At 43.4% G+C, this 21,596-nt stretch overlaps 1 protein-coding gene across 7 annotated transcripts in view; it reads right to left on the reverse strand.

The window, feature by feature from the left end:
* The window catches only part of col4a4 (collagen, type IV, alpha 4), a 241,645-nt gene that overhangs the window by 61,161 nt on the left and 158,888 nt on the right, over positions 1-21,596 (reverse strand). For all 7 annotated transcript variants that reach the window (XM_045704243.1, XM_014159949.2, XM_014159950.2 and 4 more), the window contains 9 exons: positions 20,095-20,201; positions 15,195-15,378; positions 14,935-15,003; positions 13,335-13,442; positions 6,460-6,678; positions 6,057-6,218; positions 5,763-5,930; positions 5,402-5,545; positions 5,029-5,136 (listed from right to left, as the gene is read on the reverse strand). In XM_045704243.1, coding sequence (XP_045560199.1) covers positions 5,029-5,136; positions 5,402-5,545; positions 5,763-5,930; positions 6,057-6,218; positions 6,460-6,678; positions 13,335-13,442; positions 14,935-15,003; positions 15,195-15,378; positions 20,095-20,201 — 1,269 coding nt within the window. The remainder of the gene's footprint in view (positions 1-5,028; positions 5,137-5,401; positions 5,546-5,762; positions 5,931-6,056; positions 6,219-6,459; positions 6,679-13,334; positions 13,443-14,934; positions 15,004-15,194; positions 15,379-20,094; positions 20,202-21,596) is intronic.

Below are 21,596 nucleotides of genomic sequence, written 5' to 3' on the forward strand. Positions count from 1 at the left end.
TTTTGTCAAGTCAAAGACAGGGTCACCAAAACCATAAAACCAGCTAAAATGATGCACTAACCTTTTACAATCTCCATCAGATGACACTCCTAGGACATTATGTTAGACAATGCATGCATTTTTAGTTCTATCAAGTTCATATTTATATCCAAAAACAGCGTTTTACTATGGCATTGATGTTGAGGAAATCGTTTCCCTCCAATAACCGGCAGTCAAGTCAGCGTCACAAATTAAATAATTAAAATTAGAAAACATTGGTAAAATATTATATTGTCATTTAAAGAATTATAGATTTACATCTCTTGAACGCAATCAACTTGCCAGATTTAAAAATAACCTTACTGGGAAATCACACTTTGCAATAATCTGAGCACTGCGCCCAGAAAAATACGCGTTGCGATACAGACTAGACGTCATGTTGGGGAGATCTAAAATCGAAAATACTATGTAAATAATCCATTACTTTTGATTCTCTTCATCAGATGTCACTTCCAGGTATCACAGGTCCATAACGAATGTAGTTTTGTTAAAAAAAACTCATCATTTATGTCCAAAAATCTCCGTCTCGTTAGCACATGATGTAAGCCAGCCGGACTTCTCGTCATGAACGAGGGGAAAAAATATATTTCCGTTCGTTCAAACATGTCAAACGTTGTATAGCATAAATCATTAGGGCCTTTTTTAACCAGAACATGAATAATATTCAAGGTGGACGAATGCATACTCTTTTATAACGTATTGGAACGAGGGTACCCAACATGAACTCGCGCGCCAGGTGTCTAATGGGACATCATCGTTCCATGGCTCTTGTTCGGTCAGATCTCCCTCCAGAAGACTCAAAACACTTTGTAAAGGCTGGTGACATCTAGTGGAAGCAATAGGAAGTGCCAAAATATTCCTAAGCCCCTGTGTTTTTCAATGGGATAGGTTTAAAGTCAATACAACACATCAGGTATCCACTTCCTGTCAGAAAATGTCTCAGGGTTTTGCCTGCCAAATGAGTTCTGTTATACTCACAGACACCATTCAAACAGTTTTAGAAACTTTAGAGTGTTTTCTATCCATATATAATAAGTATATGCATATTCTAGTTACTGGGTAGGATTAGTAACCAGATTAAATCGGGTACATTTTTTTTATCCAGACGTGCAAATGCTGCCCCCTAGACCCAACAGGTTAAAGTGGAGGAGCGATTGACTTCATCACTACTTGTTTTTGTAAGAAGTGTTGACAAGCGGAATGCACCAAGGTGTCTGTTTAAACTACTAGCACACAGCTTGGGCACCCATGAATACCCCACAAGACATGTCACCAAAGGTCTCTTCACAATCCCCAAGTCAAGAATAGACTATGGGAAGCGTACAGTACTACATAGAGCCATGGCTACATGGAACTATATTCCACATCAGGCTACTCATACAAGCAGTAGAATCAGATTTAAAAAGCAGATAATGCACCTTGTGAAACAGCGGGGACTGAAGAGTCACACACACAGGCACAGACACATATACACATGATAAGACACGCACTCTACACATACGTACACATGGATTTTGAATTGTAGATGTGATAGTAGAGTAGTGGCCTGAGGGAAACTTAATGTGTTGTGAAAAGTGTTATGAAATGTAATGTCATGTAATATTTTAAAATGTATATAACTGCCTTAATATTGCTGGACCCCAGGAACAAAATATAATTAACTCCCATCCTTTCTAAGCGTTATCATCGTACTGTCGTCTATACTGCCAGGGGTGTTGTCAGTTGTAATCTTGTACCCATTCATTTGAAGTCCACCCTTCATTCACTACTGTAAGTCGCTCTGGATAAAAGCGTCTGCTAAATGACTAAAATGTAAATGTAAAATCTGCTTTTGTTAGCTCAAAAGAGAAGCCAGCGCTTTTAGTTCGAATATGAATTCCATAAACTTCAATATCCCATCGGTTTTCAATTCACGTAGAGGGCTTGAGCTGTTGCAGGATAGCAACCAAAGCAAATGTAAGTCAGTTTATAACATTCCATAATTGGTTACTCTGAGAGTTCCTCATATTGACATGGGCTGTGGTGCTAACCTTGGAAAAGTAATTCCAGTTTCTACTCCTTCCTCTATTAATAATAGGAATAGATGAAATGGTGCAGTTTTATGCAATCGTGTAGCCATACCAACTATATCAATCATCAGACAGGGTTCTAAAAACCATTCTCTATCTCTTTAATGATAACCATTTCCCTTGCAATTTTTTTTTACTACTATTTTTAAGCCTTTGTCGGGGGCAATATTTACCCATAACTGTTATAGAGGCCTCCCTCGGCTAACCTTTGTGCACTCGAGGAATTAACTAGTTTGTTCATTCATTGTGTAAGACAAATCAGAAAGGCTAAATCTGACTATTATTTAATCGCTCATTCGGATTGTAATGGGAACCCGGCTAAATTCTGGAAAACTGTCAAATCCCTGAAGGTTTCTACTTCCTCCTCTCTGCCACAACAAATTCATTCAGACACTGGCCTCATTACGAAACAAAAGTTGCCATCATTGATGTATTTAATCACCATTTTATTTCAGCGGGTTCTCTCTTTGAAAAAAACGTATAAGCCTATTCACAATGATATTGTGCCGGATGCTGATAGGGGAAACTTGCTGAATGACCAGAGAAATTATAGTAAAAGCTTTTCTTATTTGTTTTTTTTACAGAAAAAGAAGTCCTGGATGCTTTGATAAGTCTGAATTTCTTGAAGTACATAAAGGTGTACCACAGGGGTCGATATTGGGACCAGTTCTCTTCACCATTTTTATAAACACCATAGGTCAATATGTTAAAAATTGTACACTTGGGCCTCCCGAGTGGCGCAGTGGTCTAAGGCACCGCACCGCAGTTCTAGAGGCATCACTACAGACCCGGAATCGATCCCAGTCTGTGTCGCATCTGGCCGTGACCGGGAGACCCATGAGGCAGCACACAATTGGCCCAGAGTCGTCCGGGTTATGGAGGGTTTGACCGGCCGGGACGTCCTTGTCCCATCTCACACTCTAGTGACTCCTTGTGGTGGGCTGGGTGCATGCATGCCAACTTCGGTCACCAGGTGTACGGTCTTTTCTCTGACACATTGGTGCTTCTGGCTTCCGGGTTAAGCGAGCAGTGTGTCAAGAAGCAGTGTGGCTTGGCAGGGTCGTGTTTCGGAGGACGCATGGCTCTTGACCTTCGCCTCTCCCGAGTCCGTACGGGAGTTGCAGCGATGGGACAAGACTGTAACTACCAATTGGGGAGAAAAATTGAAAAACTTTATCTATATGCGGATGATACTATTATGTATGCTATTGCCCCGACTGTTGATGTGGCGTCAAAACTACAGTCAGATTTTATAGCTATGCTATGCCCTTGTTGATTTAAAACTTGTGCTTAATATGGGCAAAACTAAATACATGTTGTTTTAAAACATTTGTAAGAATGTGTCTGATTCACTACATGTTCACTCATTAGGTGGCTCTCCAATCGAATGTGTTCCCGCATATAAATACTTAGGCATTTGGATTGATCTGGATTTGATGTTTTAAAAAAACATACAGATGAGCTGGTTAAGAAGCTAAGATTTAGAGTTGGCTTTTTAATACAGAAACAGATCATTCTTTTTTCTAAGCAGCATGAAGCAGATTATTCAGCCTTTTTTGAAGTATAGAGAACTGAGTTGCCTAACCAGTTCACATGATTGGTTAACTCTTGAGGTTTCCAGGGTCTCCACTGAGCTAGGAAAATCTGTGTTTAGTTTTAATAATGCACCATATTGCTGGAACAAAATGTAAAAAACATTTCATCTTGATGTTCTGGTGCCGTTCGGGCAATTTAAAGCATTGAGTGGGGACTTATTTGTGGAGGAATGTAACTGTTTTCTGGGTGATTGGTGATGTTATATGTGTGCTTCCCATGACTGTGTTTTTGTATTTTAATGTATACACAGTATCAGTCAAAGGTTTGGACACACCTACTCATTTCAGGGTTTTTCTTTACGTTTACTGTTTTCTACATTGTAGAAATCAAAACTATGAAATAACACATATGGAATCATGTAGTAAACAAAAAAGTGTAAAACAAATCAAAATATATTTTATATTTGAGGATCTTCACAGTAGCCACCCTTTGCCTTGATGACAGCTTTGCACACTCTTGGCATTCTCTCAACCAGCTTCATGAGGTAGTCACCTGGAATGTTTAATTTCAATTAAACAATCAATTGTTTAAAGTTAATTTGTGGAATTTCTTTCACTCTTAATGTATTTGAGCCAATCAGTTGTGTTGTGACAAGGTAGGTGTGGTATACAGAAGATAGCCCTATTTGGTAAAAGACCAGGTTCATATTATGGCAAGAACAGCTCAAATAAGCAAAGAGAAATTAATCTGAAAAATTTCAAGAACTTCTTCAAGTGCAGTCACAAAAACCTATCAAGTGATATGATGAAATTGGCTCTCATGAGGACAGCCACAGGAAAGGAAGACCCAGAGTTACCTCTGCTGCAGAGGACAAGTTCATTAGAGTTACCAGAATCAGAAACTGCAGCCCAAATAAACTTCTGACCCACTGAGAATGTGATGAAAGTAATAAAAGCTGAAATAAATAATTCTCTCTATTATTATTTTGACATTTCACATTCTTAAAATAAAGTGGTGATCCTAACTGACCTAAGACTGGGAATTTTTACGAGGATTAAATGTCAGGAATTATGAAAAACTGAGTTTAAATGTATTTGGCTAAGGTGTATGTTAACTTCCGACTTCAACTGTATGTAAATTAGATATTTCTGCATTTCATTTTCAATAAATTTGTAACAATTTCTAAAAACACGTTTTCACTTTGTCATTATGGAGGATTATTGTGTGTAGTAGATGGGTGACAGAAAAACATACATTTTATCGATTTTGAATTCAGGCTGTAAAACAACGAAATCTGGAATAAGTCAAGGGGTATGAATACTTTCTAAAGGAACTGTATATTAAGACTAGTGAGATTACATGTTGATTGTAGCCTTTCTCTCACCTCTTGGACCAGTGAAGCCATCCAGACCTGGGGGTCCAGGAGCTCCTGTTCGTCCTTTGATAGGAATGAAGTTGGTGACTCCTGCGACTCCGGGGACACCTTTTCTTCCTGGAACAGATGGAAAAGTTAGACCATCTCTCTTACAATCACATCTCTACAAATAGTACACAGTAGAATGTTAAATGTATGCTATTTGAATGTATTTTGACAACTTGCTGCAACGCAACTAGGGGGATATTGAAGATTCTCAACTGCACTCCAATATTATGCAAAAATGGTGCATCTACAAACTCTTGATCAGAGACATTGCCTTTGTTTTAACGAGCACTGCATTGAATAATGTGTGATTTCTATGTTGACTTTATTCACATACCCTTTTCTCCTTTGAGGCCCTCATCTCCTGGTAAGCCTCGTTGACCGTCGAAGCCCCTCTCTCCTTTCCTTCCCGGGGGTCCTAGTGCTCCACTCCTCCCTGGACCACCCACTGACCCATCCCTACCAGGTACCCCTATTATACCTGAACACAGGACGCCATATTGGATATCAGCTCAGCTCTGGCTGCACACATAGGACATAATGGATGCTAATGCTAATGTTTGTTGCATTGGCTGGGACCCCAGATGTCCCCATGGACTACATTCCAATGTCCATACTTGCAAACCACTTAGAATGAATGCTCATGTTCATTCATACTACTTATCATAGACTATGTAGTGTGATTTGGTGTCTCTCACCTTTCTGCCCTTGGGCCCCGGGTATGCCAGGGTCCCCTAATGTCCCCACGGGGCCCTGGGCTCCACGGTACCCAAAAAACCCTGGAGAGCCCGGTTTCCCTGCAGCTCCTTTAGGACCCGTGCCGGACAGACCCTCCTCTCCGTTATCACCCTTCTCGCCTGCGTAACCTGACAAACGCACACAGAATTATGATATTACCCAATGAGGCAGACCTAAACAGAAATTCCCTACTACGCACAAAAGTTTTTATTTTCTTCCTGATTTGAAAAGCTGCTATTGTCAGTATGACCTACCTGGAGGGCCTATGTCTCCTATTAGTCCCATGGATCCTTGAAGGCCTGTGGCCCCCTTTACACACTGTTCAGGGGTGGGCCCTGGGGCCCCATATCTGCCTGTGGCACCACTCTCTCCCTGCTCCCCCTTTCTTCCCGGTGTACCAGGAAGCCCCGCAGCACCTAGAGAAGACAAGTCAACCCTCTCTGAGATCATACATAATGAACTAAAACTATTCCATTTTTGTTGATAGCTTCTGGTGTTTTGGTAGTTTCTGGTAGTTTCTGGTTTCTCTGACCAGTTGAGAGGCATATGACTGTACACATTATAAGACTGTCAGCTGTAATATGGAACAAACTACCTCATACATAAAGCAGACGTTGCAAAATCTTTAATCAATTTAATGTCGCTTATTTGTGGTACCTGTTAATCCAATTGGACCGGGTGGACCTGGCACTCCTTTGGGCCCCGACAGCCCCACTACGCCCTTGAGGCCCATAGGTCCTGGAGCACCAGGGACAGAGTCCCCTAATGGGCCCTTCAGTCCTGGAAACCCTCGGAAGCCAGGAGAGCCGGCAGCTCCGTCGTAGCTCAGACCCTCAGCACCAGCCTCTCCAGAGTCTCCAACACACCCCACTGAGCCTGGGGTAGGGAAAGAGAGAACATGTATCTAGTGTAAGCTTTAATTCAATTAAATTAACTTATATTGTTGTGTGGAATGTTACATACAACAAAGCACAGTGTCTTAAGGTACGAACACACCACCAAGATTGTTGGCCTGCACGGTAGAGGGCCATTCCTTCACTTGCTAGAACAACTGGTTTCAATGTAGAATCAGCCTGGTTGTCAACTTGACTTTGAGCTAATCAGAAAGCATGAAAGGAGCAACAACGAGAAGAAGAAAATAGGGTACTTTTCCCGGTGACATCCACCCCCTTTCATCTGCGCCACTGCCAGAATTGATCTTAAACTAAAACAATAAATCTGCATAAAACCTCTGAAAAAAAATAAATAAATCTAGACCAAGTCTTAGTTACATATTGGTTCCATATTTTACATCTAGCTAAGGAGTTTTGTGCTTGACAGAACATTATATTATATTATATTGATACGTGCACAAAAATCCCCATAAGCTATCTAGCTTACGTTAGCTTGCTAGCTGAGCCAGTCATACTTCATATGAAATGAATGGGATGGTAAGTGCAGCAAGTGCACACAATGCTGAACACTAAATGTTTCCTCCATAAGCTAGCTATCTAGCCACTTTAGCTAGTAACATTAATATTAAACCAGTATATACAGTATGTTGTGCTAGCTAGCAAATTACGGCGATACTAGTAATGTTATGCAAGACACCGACACATCAAGGCTTGTGTCAAAATTGCAGAGCAGTCTGATCCAAACAAAGACCAGAAGCTTATATAACGTTTCATGAAATCCTGTGTTTCATATGCAATATCCCACTCATCCCCGCCATGGTCTCAGTGCTTTCCTCAATGCCAAGTTGCTTTCAAAACATAGACCTCTGCTGGACAAATTACTAACAAATTAACTTTGGAATTGTTTTCCTGATCAAAGCACTTGAATAGTAGCACTTGAACAGGTAGGGATGGTGAGCATGGAGCCGAGCTCACCATAAGGCATAGAGCCAAATCCTGCCTTGGTACTCCCAGAATTTATATTGTATTGAGATTTAAAAAAAACAACAGCTGCATTGGTCCTTTAAGAAAGCAACACTATTGCCAACTTTTGGTCTGAAGTATTATTACTAGGCTGATGACCAAATTCTGGGTGAGCACAAAAAAAGATTGACTGCCAACATTCCGGGCAGAGGTACTCCAACGGTCTTAACCAGTGGGGGTTAGGGTTATAAGATAAGATGAAACACTCTCTGTCTAGCATACTGCATAGAATTAAAAACGGATTGTCGGATATTTTTCATCCTAATCAGACAGCTTTTTTACATGGACGATACATTGGCGATAATATAAGTCAAGTACTGGAAACAATAGAACACTATGAAAAATCTGGGGAACCAGGCCTGGTATTCATAGCTAGTACGACTGGATTTTATATATAAAGGCCTGGAATATTTCAATTTAGGAAAATCTCTTACACAATGGGTTAAAGGTATGTACAGTAACTCTAGGTGTAATATAGTAAATAATGGCTACTTCTCAGAAAGTATTAAACTGTCAAGATGAGTAAAACAAAGTTGTCCCCTATCAGCATATCTATTTTTTATGGCCATCGAAATGTTAGCTATTCATATCAGAGCCAACAATAATATCAAGGGGATAGAAATCCAAGGTTTAAAAACAAAGGTGTCATTGTACGTTGATGATTCATGTTTTCGTTTAAATCCACAATTTCGATCCCTCCACAGCCTCATAGAGGAGTTAGATCATTTTTCTAACCTCTCTGGGTTACAACCAAATTATGATGTGTACTATATTACCTATTGGATCCCCCCCAAAAAAACTTTTACATTAGCGTGTAGATTACCAATAAAATGGTCAAGTGGACATATTCATATCCCAAAAATAAAGAAATTCTCTCACTACAATACATTTTAATAGAAATAAGATCTTGCTACCAAGGAAAGGAAAATACCTGTCTATTTGTGCAAAAAATCCCCATCATCAACTCTTTAGTCATTTCCTAGTTTACCTATTTGCTTATGGCCTTGCCTACACTTAGTGACTTGTTTTTAAATTATGTTAGCAAACTCAAAAATGTATTTGGAATGGCAAGGCAGACATAATTAAATGGGCCTATTTACAAAGCATTCAGAAAGTATTCAGACCCCTTGACTTTTTCCACATTTTGTTATGTTACAGCCTTATTCTAAAATTGATTAAATTGTTATTTTCCCTACTCAATGTACACACAATACCCCATAATGGACAAAGCAAAAACTTTTTTTTTGTTTTTTTGTTTGCAAATTTATTAAAAACAATACATTTACATAAGTATTCAGACCCTTTTCTCAGTACTTTGTTGAAGCACCTTTGGCAGCGATTACAGCCTCGAGTCTTCTTGGGTATGATGCTACAAGTTTGGCACACCTGTTTTTGGGGAGTTTCTCCCATTCTTCTCTGCAGATCCTCTCATGCTCTGTCAGGTTGGATTGGGAGCATTGCTATACAGCTATTTTCAGGTCTCTCAAGAGATGTTCAATCAGGTTCAAGTCCAGGATCTGGTTGGGCTACTCAAGGACATTCAGAGACTTGTCCCAAAGCCACTCCTGCATTGTCTTTGCTGTGTGCTTAGGGTCATTGTCCTGTTGGAAGTTGAACCTTCACCGCAGTCTGAGGTCCTGAGTACTCTGGAGCAGGTTTTCATCAAGGATCTCTCTGTACTCGGCTCCGTTCATATTTCCCTCGGTCCTAAATAGTCTCCCAGTCTTTGCCGCTGAAAAACATCCCCATAGCATGATGCTGCCACCACCATGCTTCACTGTAGGGATGGTGCCAGGTTTCTTCCAGATGTGACGCTTGGCATTCAGGCCAAAGAGTTCAATCTTGGTTTCATCAGACCAGAGAATCTTGTTTCTTATGGTCTGAGAGTCTTTTAGGTGCCTTCTGGCAAACTCCAAGCAGGCTGTCATGTACTTTTTAATGAGGAGTGGCTTCCGTCTGGCCACTCTACCATAAACACCTGATTGGTGGAGTACTGCAGAAATGGTTGTCCTTCTGGAAGGTTCTCCCATCTCCACAGAGGAATGCTAGAGCTCTGTCAGAGTGACCATCGGGTTCTTGGTCACCTCCCTGACCAAGGCCATTTCCCCCGATTGCTCAGTTTGCCTGGGCGGCCAGCTCTAGGAAGAGTCTTGGTGGTTCCAAACTTCTTCCATTTAAAAATGATGGAGGCAACTGTGTTCTTGGGGACCGTCAATGCTGCAGACATTTTTTGGTACACTTCCCCAGATCGGTGCCTCGACACAATCCTGTCTCAGAGCTCTATGGACAATTCCTTCGACATCAGTTGTCACGTCCTGACCAGTAATAGGGATTATATGTTATTATAGTTTGGTCAGGACGTGGCAGGGGGTGTTTGTTTCATGTGGTTTGGGCTATGTATTTAGGTAGAGGGGTGTTTGGTTTATGTGGTTCGGGGTTTGTTAGTCTATGTTCTATGTTAGTATATTTTCTATGTTCTATCTAGTCTTTTGTATTTCTATGTGTAGTTAATTGGGGTTGGAAATTAAATTGGAGGCAGCTGGTTATTGTTGCCTCTGATTGAGGGTCCTATAATTAGGAGTTTGTTTTTCATGGGTTTTTGTGGGAGATTGTGCTTGTTTAGCTGTGTGCCTGACAAGACTGTCCAGTTCGTTTGTGTTTTTCTGTATACGTATTCGTGTTTTCCTTCTTCACCAAATAAAAAGAAGATGAGTATATATTTTCCCGCTGCGTCTTGGTCTTTACCCTACGACAACCGTGACAGAATCTCCCACGGACCAAGCAGCGGAGAAGGGAGCAGCAACATTGCCCAGTAGAATCATGGACATGGGAGGAAATTCTGGACGGGGCTGGACCTTGGCACCAGGCTGGGGAATATCGTCGCCCATCGGAGGAGATAGAGGCAGCCAAGGCGGAGAGGCGCTGGTATGAAGCTGTGTACGCGCCGATGGGAACGCATGAGAGGCACACCCAATAATATTTTTTTGGAGGGCACACGGGTAGTTTGGCTGGGCCAAGGGTGAGCCCTAAGCCAGCTCCCCGTGCTTATTATGGGAAGCAACTGGAGGGGAGAGCGCCGGAGTATGCGGAAGTGCGCACGATCTCACCTATGCGCACGCACAGTCCGGTGCGAGCGATCCCAGCCCCTCGCAAGTGCCGTGCTAGAGTAGGCATCCAGCCTGGAAGGAGGATGCCTGCACAACGCATCTGGCCACCAGTGCGCCTCCTAGGCCCAGGCTACCCTACGCCTGCTCTACGCACGGCAACCATCAGGCCTCTGCACAGCCCAGTTCGCCCTGTACCAGCACTCCGTCTGTGCAGGGCTGCTATTTCCATCCAGCCAGGACGGGTTGTGCATGAGGTGCGCTCCAGACCTCCAGTGCTTACCCATGTCCCATGGGATCCAGTTCTTGCTTCTCGTGCTGACCCTGAGGTGTGTAGTCTGGCGTCCCCTAAACCAGCACCACGCACCAGGCTTCCAGTGCGTCAGCCCAGTCCAACTCGTACTGTTCCTGCTCCCCGCACTAGCCCTGAGGTGCGTGTCCCCAGTCTGGTACTTCCACTACCAGCCCCACGCATTAGGCTTCCAGTGCATCAGCCCAGTCCCAGTCCAGAGTGTCCGGCAACAGTACCTCGTCCAGAGTGTCCGGCAACAGTACCTCGTCCAGAGTGTCCGGCAACAGTACCTCGTCCAGAGTGTCCGGCAACAGTGTCTAGTCCGGAACCGAGTGAGACGGCCTACTGTCCGGAACCGAGTGAGACGGCCTACTGTCCGGAACCGAGTGAGACGGCCTACTGTCCGGAACCGAGTGAGACTGCCTACTGTCCGGAACCGAGTGAGACGGCCTACAGTCCGGCACCGAGAGAGACGGCCTACAGTCCGGCACCGAGTGAGAGGGCCTACAGTCCGGAACCGAGTGAGTCTGCCTACAGTCCGGAACCGAGTGAGTCTGCCTACAGTCCGGAACCGAGTGAGTCTGCCTACAGTCCAGAGCTCCTAGAGTCTGCCTACAGTCCAGAGCTCCTAGAGTCTGCCTACAGTCCAGAGCTCCTAGAGTCGCCCTACAGTCCAGAGCTCCCAGAGCCCAGTCCAGGGTCTTCAGTGACTGGCCTCAGGCAGAGGTATGCAGTGGGGGTGGTTTGGTCCGGAAGGGGATTAAGGCCTGAGCCTAAGCCACCTCCACTGTAGGAGGTTTGGGGAGGGGGGGTGTAGCACAGGAGACGTCGGTGACGGCAGCCACCCTCCCTTCCCTCCCTTTAGATTTGGGATAAATTTTTTGGGGGTTATTTTTGGTTATTTGTGTGAGGAGCATCCGGGGTCTGCACCTTTGGGGGGGGGGTACTGTCACGTCCTGACCAGTAATAGGGGTTATTTGTTATTAGAGTTTGGTCAGGACGTGGCAGGGGGTGTTTGTTTCATGTGGTTTGGGCTATGTATTTAGGTAGAGGGGTGTTTGGTTTATGTGGTTCGGGGTTTGTTAGTCTATGTTCTATCTAGTCTTTTGTATTTCTATGTGTAGTTAATTGGGGTTGGAAATTCAATTGGAGGCAGCTGGTTATTGTTGCCTCTGATTGAGGGTCCTATAATTAGGAGTTTGTTTTTCATGGGTTTTTGTTGGAGATTGTGCTTGTTTAGCTGTGTGCCTGACAAGACTGTCCAGTTCGTTTGTGTTTTTCTGTATACGTATTCGTGTTTTCTTTCTTCACCAAATAAAAAGAAGATGAGTATATATTTTTTCCGCTGCGTCTTGGTCTTTACCCTACGACAACCGTGACATCAGTACTTGGTTTTTGCTCTGACATGCACTGTCAAATGTGGAACTTTATATAGACAGGTGTATGCCTTTCCAAATCATGTCCAATCAATTTAATTTACCACAGGTGGACTCCAATCAAGTTTTAGAAACATCAAGGATCATCAATCGAAACAGGATGCACCTGAGCTCAATTTCGAGTCTCATAGCAAAGGGCATGAATACTTATGCAAATAAGGTATTTCTGTTTTTAATACATTTGCAAACATTTCTAAAAACCTGTTTCCGCTTTGTCATTATGGGGTATTGTGTATAGATTGATGACACTAATTTTTATTTAATCCATTTTAGAATAAGGCTGTAATGTAACAAAATCTGGAAAAAGGTAAAGGGTCTGAATACTTTCCCGAATGCACTGTAAAGGGGGGATTGGAAATGATGCAGACAATTACACTGATGGAAGCCACATTTTATCTGAATTTTAAAGCTGATCTACCCCCTATAAAAAAAATTGGACGACAGGTAACCTAGCGGTTGGGCCAGTAACCGAAAAGGTCGTTAGTTCGAATCCCTGAGCCAACTATGTGAGGAATCTGCCGCTGTGCCCTTGAGCAAGGCACTTAACTCTAATTGCTCCAGGGTCGGTGTCAATAATGTCACATCCCTAGCTGGGACCCCATCCTCCGAAGGTGTCTCAGGGATATACAAAAAACACTTGTAAAAATATAAGCACCCCCTATTTGTGATATGTTTGTCCCCATTGTAAAGCCTCAATCTCTAGTGAGTAAAGCAGAATGGAGAGAAGGCACTTAATCAGGCAGTAATATTCTCTAATGGTACATTTTTTTAATCATATTTCTACCTATGGGTCCAGGTGGGCCAGACAGCCCAAAGTCTCCTTTCTCTCCCTTCACCCCGTCCGGGCCCAAAGCTCCAAGATACCCGGGGGGTCCTGACTCTCCGTTCAGCCCTAGACAAAAAAGGAGAAAAGTGTCACAACATGTTCAGTGCCAACCTGTTTTGAGAGTTAGTGCCTGTTATTATAAATTAAGTGTATATTCAACTGGCATACTCAACCCATACCATTCAACCTGTACCATTCAATCTGGCACATTTCTCTTTGCTCACTATTAGAACACGTGAAAAGATTATCACAATGAAATAACTCTGATGAATTATTTTTGCCCAACCCCTGCTAGTTTGAGAAACAGACGCCTCACAAGTCCTCAACTGGCAGCTTCATTAAATAGTACCAGCAAAACTCCAGTCTCAACATCAACAGTGAAGAGGCGACTCCGGGATGCTGGCCTTCTAGGCAGAGTTGCAAAGAAAAAAACATATCTCAGACTGGCCAATAAAAAGAAAAGATTAAGATGGGCAAAAGAACACAAATACTGGACAGAGGAACTCTGCCAAGAAGGCCAGCATCACGGAGTCGCCTCTTCACTGTTGACGTTGAGACTGGTATTTTGCGGGTACTATTTAATGAAGCTGCCAGTTGGGGACTTGTGAGGCGTCTGTTTCTCAAACTAGACACTCTAATGTACTTGTCCTCTTGCTCAGTTGTGCACCGAGGCCTCCCACTCCTGTTTCTATTCTGGTTAGAGCCAGTTTGCGCTGTTCTGTGAAGGGAGTGGTACCTAGCGTTGTAGGAGATCTTCAGTTTCTTAGTAATTTCTCGCATCGAATAGCTCTAATTTTTCAGAACAAGAATAGACTGATGAGTTTCAGAAGAAAGTCTTTGTTTCTGGCTATTTTGAGCCTGTAATCGAACCCACAAATGCTGATGCTCCAAATACTCAACTAGTCTAAAGAAGGCCAGTTGTATTGCTTCTTTAAGCAAAACAACAGTTTTCAGCTGTGCTAACATAATTGCAAAATAATTTTGTAATGCTCAATTAGCCTTTAAAAAATGATCAACTTGGATTAGCTAACACAATGTGCTATTGGAACACAGGAGTGATGGTTGCTGATAATGGGCCTCTGTACGCCTATGTAGATACTCCATAAAAAAATCAGCCGTTTCCAGCTACAATAGTCATTTACAACATAAACAATGTCTACACAGTATTTTTGATCAATTTGATGTTATTTTAATAGACCAAAAAAATGTGCTTTTCTTTCAAAAACAAGGACATGTCTAAGTGACCACAAACTTTTGAACGGTAGTGTATGTATAGAGTAATTGTTGTTTAGTAGCGTGTTCATGCTGGGCTCATCTGCAAAAGACGCTGTGGTCTCATCATGACTCCCTGCTTAAATAAAGGTTAAATAAAAATGGTGTTTACCCATGATAATTCTTTATGTGTGTATTGTTATATTCACATGGCTGAGGCAACTTTGTGGATTTTTTATTGTCAAATACAATTCATTTATTTATTCAAAGACAGTAGGCCTGTAGGCATGCCGAAATGCTGAAACATTACCACAATAAGAAAGTTATACTTTCTTATAAGTTTTACCTGGGCATCCGGAATCGCCTTTCTGTCCTGGGGCACCAGGGTTACTGGGTATGCAGGGTAGGGTGTCACCTGCACAAGAGAGAGGCGGCATTGGGTAGGGTGAGGAGGACAAACAGGATGTCTTGCATAATGTTTTAAAAGTGTAATAATACATACACAAAAATAACTAATAAATAGGTAATTTATGACCAAGAGTAATGAATGCTGATTTCCAACCCTGATCTGTCTTTGTGTTTCACACACACTGACAAGCTCCTTACCCCTGACTCCTTTGAGCCCAGGAGATCCCCTGAATCCTGGAGGTCCCTGGTCACCTGGGAGTCCCCGTTCCCCCACTGCCCCAATCACATCAGGTCCTGGGGGGCCGACGGGTCCAGCAAGCCCCTTTGGCCCATCATAACCTGGATACCCTCGCTCACCGGGGAATCCTGAGTAACTGTCACCCTGAGTGGAACCAATCAAACTTAGGCTGCATTCCAAATACAGAAAAGACACACTATCTCCCCTTAGCCCTAAAATTAAGTGGACACTTCTGATGACGTATCATGACGTATGATGAGTTGACACTTGCAGGGTGAGGGAAGAATCAATACATTTTAAATGGACAGCTCTTGCCAGGATATTCGTCACTCGTTCGTCCCACGGTTGTGTTTTCAGTCATCATGGAACCACCGGTAGCTGTTGTGTGTGCTTTATATGCGCTACAGTCAATTATGATTGCATTTCGTATCTTGGCTAGAAGACAACACATCCGCATCATCGAATACTAGCCACCTGACAATATCAGGTAAATCGAACTATCATTACTTTTACGATATGTGTTTGTGCCGTCATGTGCATTTGTAGCACAATTTCGAACTTATTTACATTCGTTTTTACTTACACGTGTATGTTGACTTCTCCATATTGATGTTGGTTTTAAGTTTTGGCTGACTTTTCTTAGTGGATGTGCAATCATCGCAAATTGAATTATGGGGTGTTTCAGGCCCCAGAGCGAACAGAATTGTACACTTGCTTAGCTAATTGTTTGGACCGACCTCAAAGATGGCCAAGGGGATTCCCCCAAATCTGAAAATGGCGCCGGAAGAAATGGCAGCAGTTTTACGGGCGCCCAACCAATTGCGCTATTATGTGGTTTTTTTGCGTTATTTGTAACTTATTTTGTACATAATGTTTCTGCCACCGTATCTTATGGCAAAAAAGAGCTTCTGGATATCAGGACAGCGATCATTTACCTTGCATTAGACGAAGATTTTGTCTTCAACAAGCAGGACGCACAGGACATTCTCCGTACACCCGACAAGGCCAACATTCCAGTTATTTGCAAGAGGAAGAGAAGCAGGTACAGAGGACACAGAGCGGGATGCCTCGTGAGGATCCGCAGAAGGCGAGTGGGAAAGCTTACCGTCAATATTACTCGCCAACGTGCAATCACTGGACAATAAATTAGACGAGGTACGATCACAAATATCCTACCAACGGGAAATCAAAAACTGTAATATCCTATGTTTCACAGAATCGTGGCTGAATGATGACATGGATATTCAGCTAGCGGGATATACGCTGCACCGACAAGATAGAACAGCACACTCCGGTAAAACGAGGGGGGACGGTCTGTGCATATTTGTAAACAACAGCTGGTGCACGAAATCTAAGGAAGTCTAGATTTTGCTCGCCTGAAGTAGAGTATCTTGTGATAAATTGCAGGCCACACTACTTGCCTAGAGTTTTCAGCTATACTTTTCTAAGCTGTTTATTTACCACCACAGACGGATGCTGGCACTAAGACAGCACTCAGTCAGCTGTATAAGGAAATAAGCAAACAGGAAACCACTCACCCAGAGGCGGCGCTCCTAGTGGCCGGAGACTTTAACGCAGGGAAACTTAAATGAGTTCTACCTAATTTCTATCAACATGTTAAATGTGCAACCAGAGGGGAAAAAATTGTAGATCACCTGTACTCCACACACAGAGATGCGTACAAAGCTCTCCCTCGCCCTCCATTTGGTAAATCCGACCACAACTCTATACTCCTTATTCCTGCTTACAAGCAAAAATTAAAGCAGGAAGCACCGGTGACTCGGCCTATAAAAAAGTGGACTGTTTTAGGACTGGACTGTTTTACTATCACAGACTGGAACACGTTCCGGGATTCTTCCGATGGCATTGAGGAGTACACCACATCAGTCACTTTATCAATAAGTGCATCGAGGACGTTTTCCCCACAGTACGTACATACCCCAACCAGAAGCCATGGATTACAGGCAACATTTGCACCAAGCTAAAGGGTAGAGCTGCCGCTTTCAAGGTGCGGGACTCTAACCCGGAAGTTTATAAGAATTCCTGCTATGCCCTGCGACGAACCATCAAACAGTCAAAGCGTCAATACAGGGCTAAGATTGAATCATACTACACCGGCTCTGATGCTCGTCTTATGTGGCAGGGCTTGTAAACTATTACAGATTACAAAGGGAAGCACAGCCGCGAGCTGCCCAGTGACACGAGCCTACCAGAAGGGCTAAATCACTTCTATGCTCGTTTCGAGGCAAGCAACATTGAGGCATGCATGAGAGGATCAGCTGTTCCGGACCACTGTGTGATCACGCTCTCCGTAGCCGACGTAAGACCTTTAAACAGGTCAACATTCACAAGGCTGCGGGGCCAGATGGATTACCAGGATGTGTGCTCCGGGCATGTGCTGACCAACTGGCAGGTGTCTTCACTGACATTTTCAACATGTCCCTATCTGAGTCTGTAATACCAACATGTTTCAAGAAGACCACCATAGCCCCTGTGCCCAAGAACACGAAGACAACCTGCCTAAATGACTACAGACACGTAGCACTCACGTCCGTAGCCATGAAGTGCTTTGAAAAGCTGGTAATAGCTCACATCAACACCATTATCCCAGAAACCCTAGACGCACTTCAATTTGCATACCGCCCAAACAGATCCACAGATGATGGAATCTCTATTGCACTCCACACTGCCCTTTCCCACCTGGACAAAAGGAACACCTATGTGAGAATGCTATTCATTGACTACAGCTCAGCGTTCAACACCATAGTACCCTCAAAGTTCATCAATAAGCTAAGGATCCTGGGACTAAACACCTCCCTCTGCAACTGGATCCTGGACTTCCTGACGGGTTGCCCCCAGGTGGTGAGGGTAGGTAGCAACACATCTGCTACGATGATCCTCAACACTGGGGCCCCTCAGGGGTGTGTACTTAGTCCCTTCCTGTACTCCCTGTTCACCCACGACTGCATGGCCAGGCATGACTCCAACACCATTGTTAAGTTTGCAGACGACACAACAGTGGTAGGCCTGATCACCGACAACGACGAGACAGCCTATAGGGAGGAGGTCAGAGACCTGGCCGGGTGGTGCCAGAATAACAACCTATGCCTCAACGTAACCAAGACTAAGGAGATGACTGGGACTACAGGAAAAGGAGGACCGAGCACGCCCCCATTCTCATCGACGGGGCTATAGTGGAGCAGGTTGAGAGCTTCAAGTCCCTTGGTGTCCACATCACCAACAAACTAGAATGGTGCAAACACACCAAGACAGTTGTGAAGAGGGCATGACAAAGCCTATTCCCCCTCAGGAAACTAAAATGATTTAATCCCAGAATTTGCATTGTGTGCGCCCCCCCACCCCTCTTTTACGCTGCTGCTACTCTATGTATACCATATATGCATAATCACTTTAACTATACATTCATGTACATACTACCTCAATTGGCTCGACCAACCAGTGCCTGTATGTAGCCTCGTTACTGTTATAGCCTCACTACTGTATATAGCCTCGCTACTGTTATTTTTCACCGTCTTTTTACTTTTGTTTTTATTTCTTTACTGACCTACTGTTCACCTAATACCTTTTTTGCACTGTTGGTTAGAGCCTGTAAGTAAGCATTTCACTGTTAGGTCTACAACTTTTGTATTCGGCGCACGTGACAAATAAACTTTGATTTGATTTGAAGTGGAGGAGGGTGTGTCTTTTATGTGTTTGAAACGCAGCCTTTTACTAGATGAGTCCATACTCACAAACTTTTGCTTAGACGGGAGTTTTAGACCTTTGGCCTAAATTGGCTAGCTGCTAGATTTTCTCATAGGCAAACCTGGCACAATTAGCCACTATGCTAAGTACGACCAGCTGATCAGAATTATTTTGTCCGGTAACAAATTCCGTTTCAGCCAATTTAAATAGTTTACGTTGAACCAACACTTTTTCATTAGTGTCCTTAAAAGAAGTCCAATGGCACATTCTGTTAATCAAAAGTGTTTGAATCTCACATTAGTTTTTTTCCCCTTTGAAATGTAGAATTACATTTATTGTTTTAGTGTGTTGAGAACGGAAGCGCAGCCAACAGATTGAAAATGTAGATTAAGAATGGATTTAATACGTCTTTCTTCAGCCTTGTAGACAAACACACTGCTAGGACCTAATAATCATATTGCATAGGCTATATTACATGGACGTGTACACCTAAATGTACAACGTTTTATATGTTTTTTTAACAATCACCTACTTTGTCACATATGCATTATTTGACTCGAGGACCAGCAGTGAAGCGTTTTTTCCTCAAAGAAACACCTTGCCTGAGTGAATGTCAAACTCACAGTCATCGTATTTTGCCATCTCTGGTGTTACCGCCACTAGTTAGTTAAAGCAGTAAGGGGTAAATTACAGTTATTTGACAAGACCACGAGCGTCATCCACTTTTTTTTAACGATGTACGAATACAAACTTACATGTTGTATAATTCTCCTACATCTTTACTCCTGTGAAATCACATGGATGTTTGTGAAACAAACAGGCAAAAACTTGGAATATGGTCATACATGTGTATGCGAAAATGTGTCTTTTTGAATTTTGTGTAATGTTAGTAGGCTAGCCTAGTCAAGGATACATCAGGCAATAAATATTGGCACACTTCACTTCTTGTTGCAGACCAAGAGTAACAAAGTAAACCTTGAAGTTGGAGGTTTTAGAATCTCACTATGTCATTATGATGAGGATTTGGGCATCTTAAAGAAACATTAGATCCATGCTTAGGGCCAGACTCCTAGTTCCAGTTCCTTCTGTATGTAACTAAATCACTAACAGTTTGAATATGGCTTTTGGTGACCTTAATGACCTTGGTAGACTCACCTCTGGGCCGGCGTCACCAGGCGCACCTGGCTTCCCTTCGTCTCCTCTCCTTCCAGTGAAGCCTGGACGACCAGCCGGCCCCGGGAGGCCAATGTCTCCCTTCACACCTAGAAACCAACCAGACTTTACACGCTTACATTGTAACTCACATCCAGTGGTCAAAATAAATCAGGTCGCACAAAAAGATTACAGTGCACAAAAAGATTCATACCTCAACAGAGATAGAATAAAATAGTATTACAAGGACCTTCCCAGCAGACAGGGGACATTCTAAGGACATTTGGTGACCTTCATATTAGGCCCGTTTTAGGGTTATGGCGAGACACTATCCCAGCATGCCATTCTCTAGATCTAGGAGTCTTTTGCCTAGAGTTCCCTCTGTCATTGACGACCAGGCCAGGATGTTTTTAGGGTGTTCTCAGGACACTCAGTGTATCAGTTGGCAGGACGTAACCCGGTGGAATATTCCCCCCCCAAAATAATTCTACCCACCTACCTGGGCATCTGCACCCTAATTTCATTATACACTGCCATCGAAGTATTAAGACCCCTGACTTTTTCCACATTTTGTTACGTTAAAGCCTTATTCTAAAATTGATTAAAATGTTTTTTTTCCCCTCAACAATCTGCACACAATACCCCAGCAAAAATTACGCTACAAGCTTGGCACACCTGTATTTGGGAACTTTCTCCCATTCCTCTCTGCAGATCCTCTCAAGCTCAGTCAGGTTGGATGGGGAGCGTTGCTGCACAGCTATTTTCAGGTCTCTCCAGAGATGTTCGATTGGGTTCAAGTCCGGGGTCTGGCTGGGCCACTCAAGGAAATTCAGAGACTTGTCCAGAAGCCACCCGTGCGTTGTCTTGGCTGTGTGCTTAGGGTCATTGTCCTGTTGGAAGGTGAACCTTCACCCCAGTCTGAGGTCCTGAGCACTCTGGAGCAGGTTTTCATCAAGGATCTCTCTGTACTTTAATCCAATCATCTTTGCCTCGATCCTGACTAGTCTCCCAGTCCCTACAGCTGAAAAACATCCCCACAGCATGATGCTGCCACCACCATGCTTCACTGTAAGGATGGTGCCAGGTTTCCTCCAGATGTGATGCTTGGCATTCAGGCCAAAGAGTCCAATCTTGGTTTCATCAGACCAGAGAATCTTGTTTCTTATGGTCTGAGAGTCCTTTAGGTGCTTTTTGGCAATATCCAAGCGAGCTGTCATGTGCCTTTTACTGAGGAGTGGCTTCCGTCTGGCCACTCTACTATAAAGGCCTGATTGGTGGAGTGCTGTAGAGATGGTTGTCCTTCTGGAAGGTTCTCCCATCTCAACAGAGGAACTCTAGAGCTCTGTCAGAGTGACCATTGGGTTCTCGGTCACCTCCCTCACCAAGGCCCTTCTCCCCCGATTGCTCAGTTTGGCCAGGCGACCAGCTCTAGGAAGAGTCTTGGTGGTTCCAAACTTCTTCCATTAAGAATGATGGAGGCCACTGTGTTCTTAGGGACCTTCAAT

The sequence above is a fragment of the Salmo salar genome, chromosome ssa20, assembly GCF_905237065.1.
Source record: "Salmo salar chromosome ssa20, Ssal_v3.1, whole genome shotgun sequence".
NCBI classification, from domain to species: domain Eukaryota; kingdom Metazoa; phylum Chordata; class Actinopteri; order Salmoniformes; family Salmonidae; genus Salmo; species Salmo salar.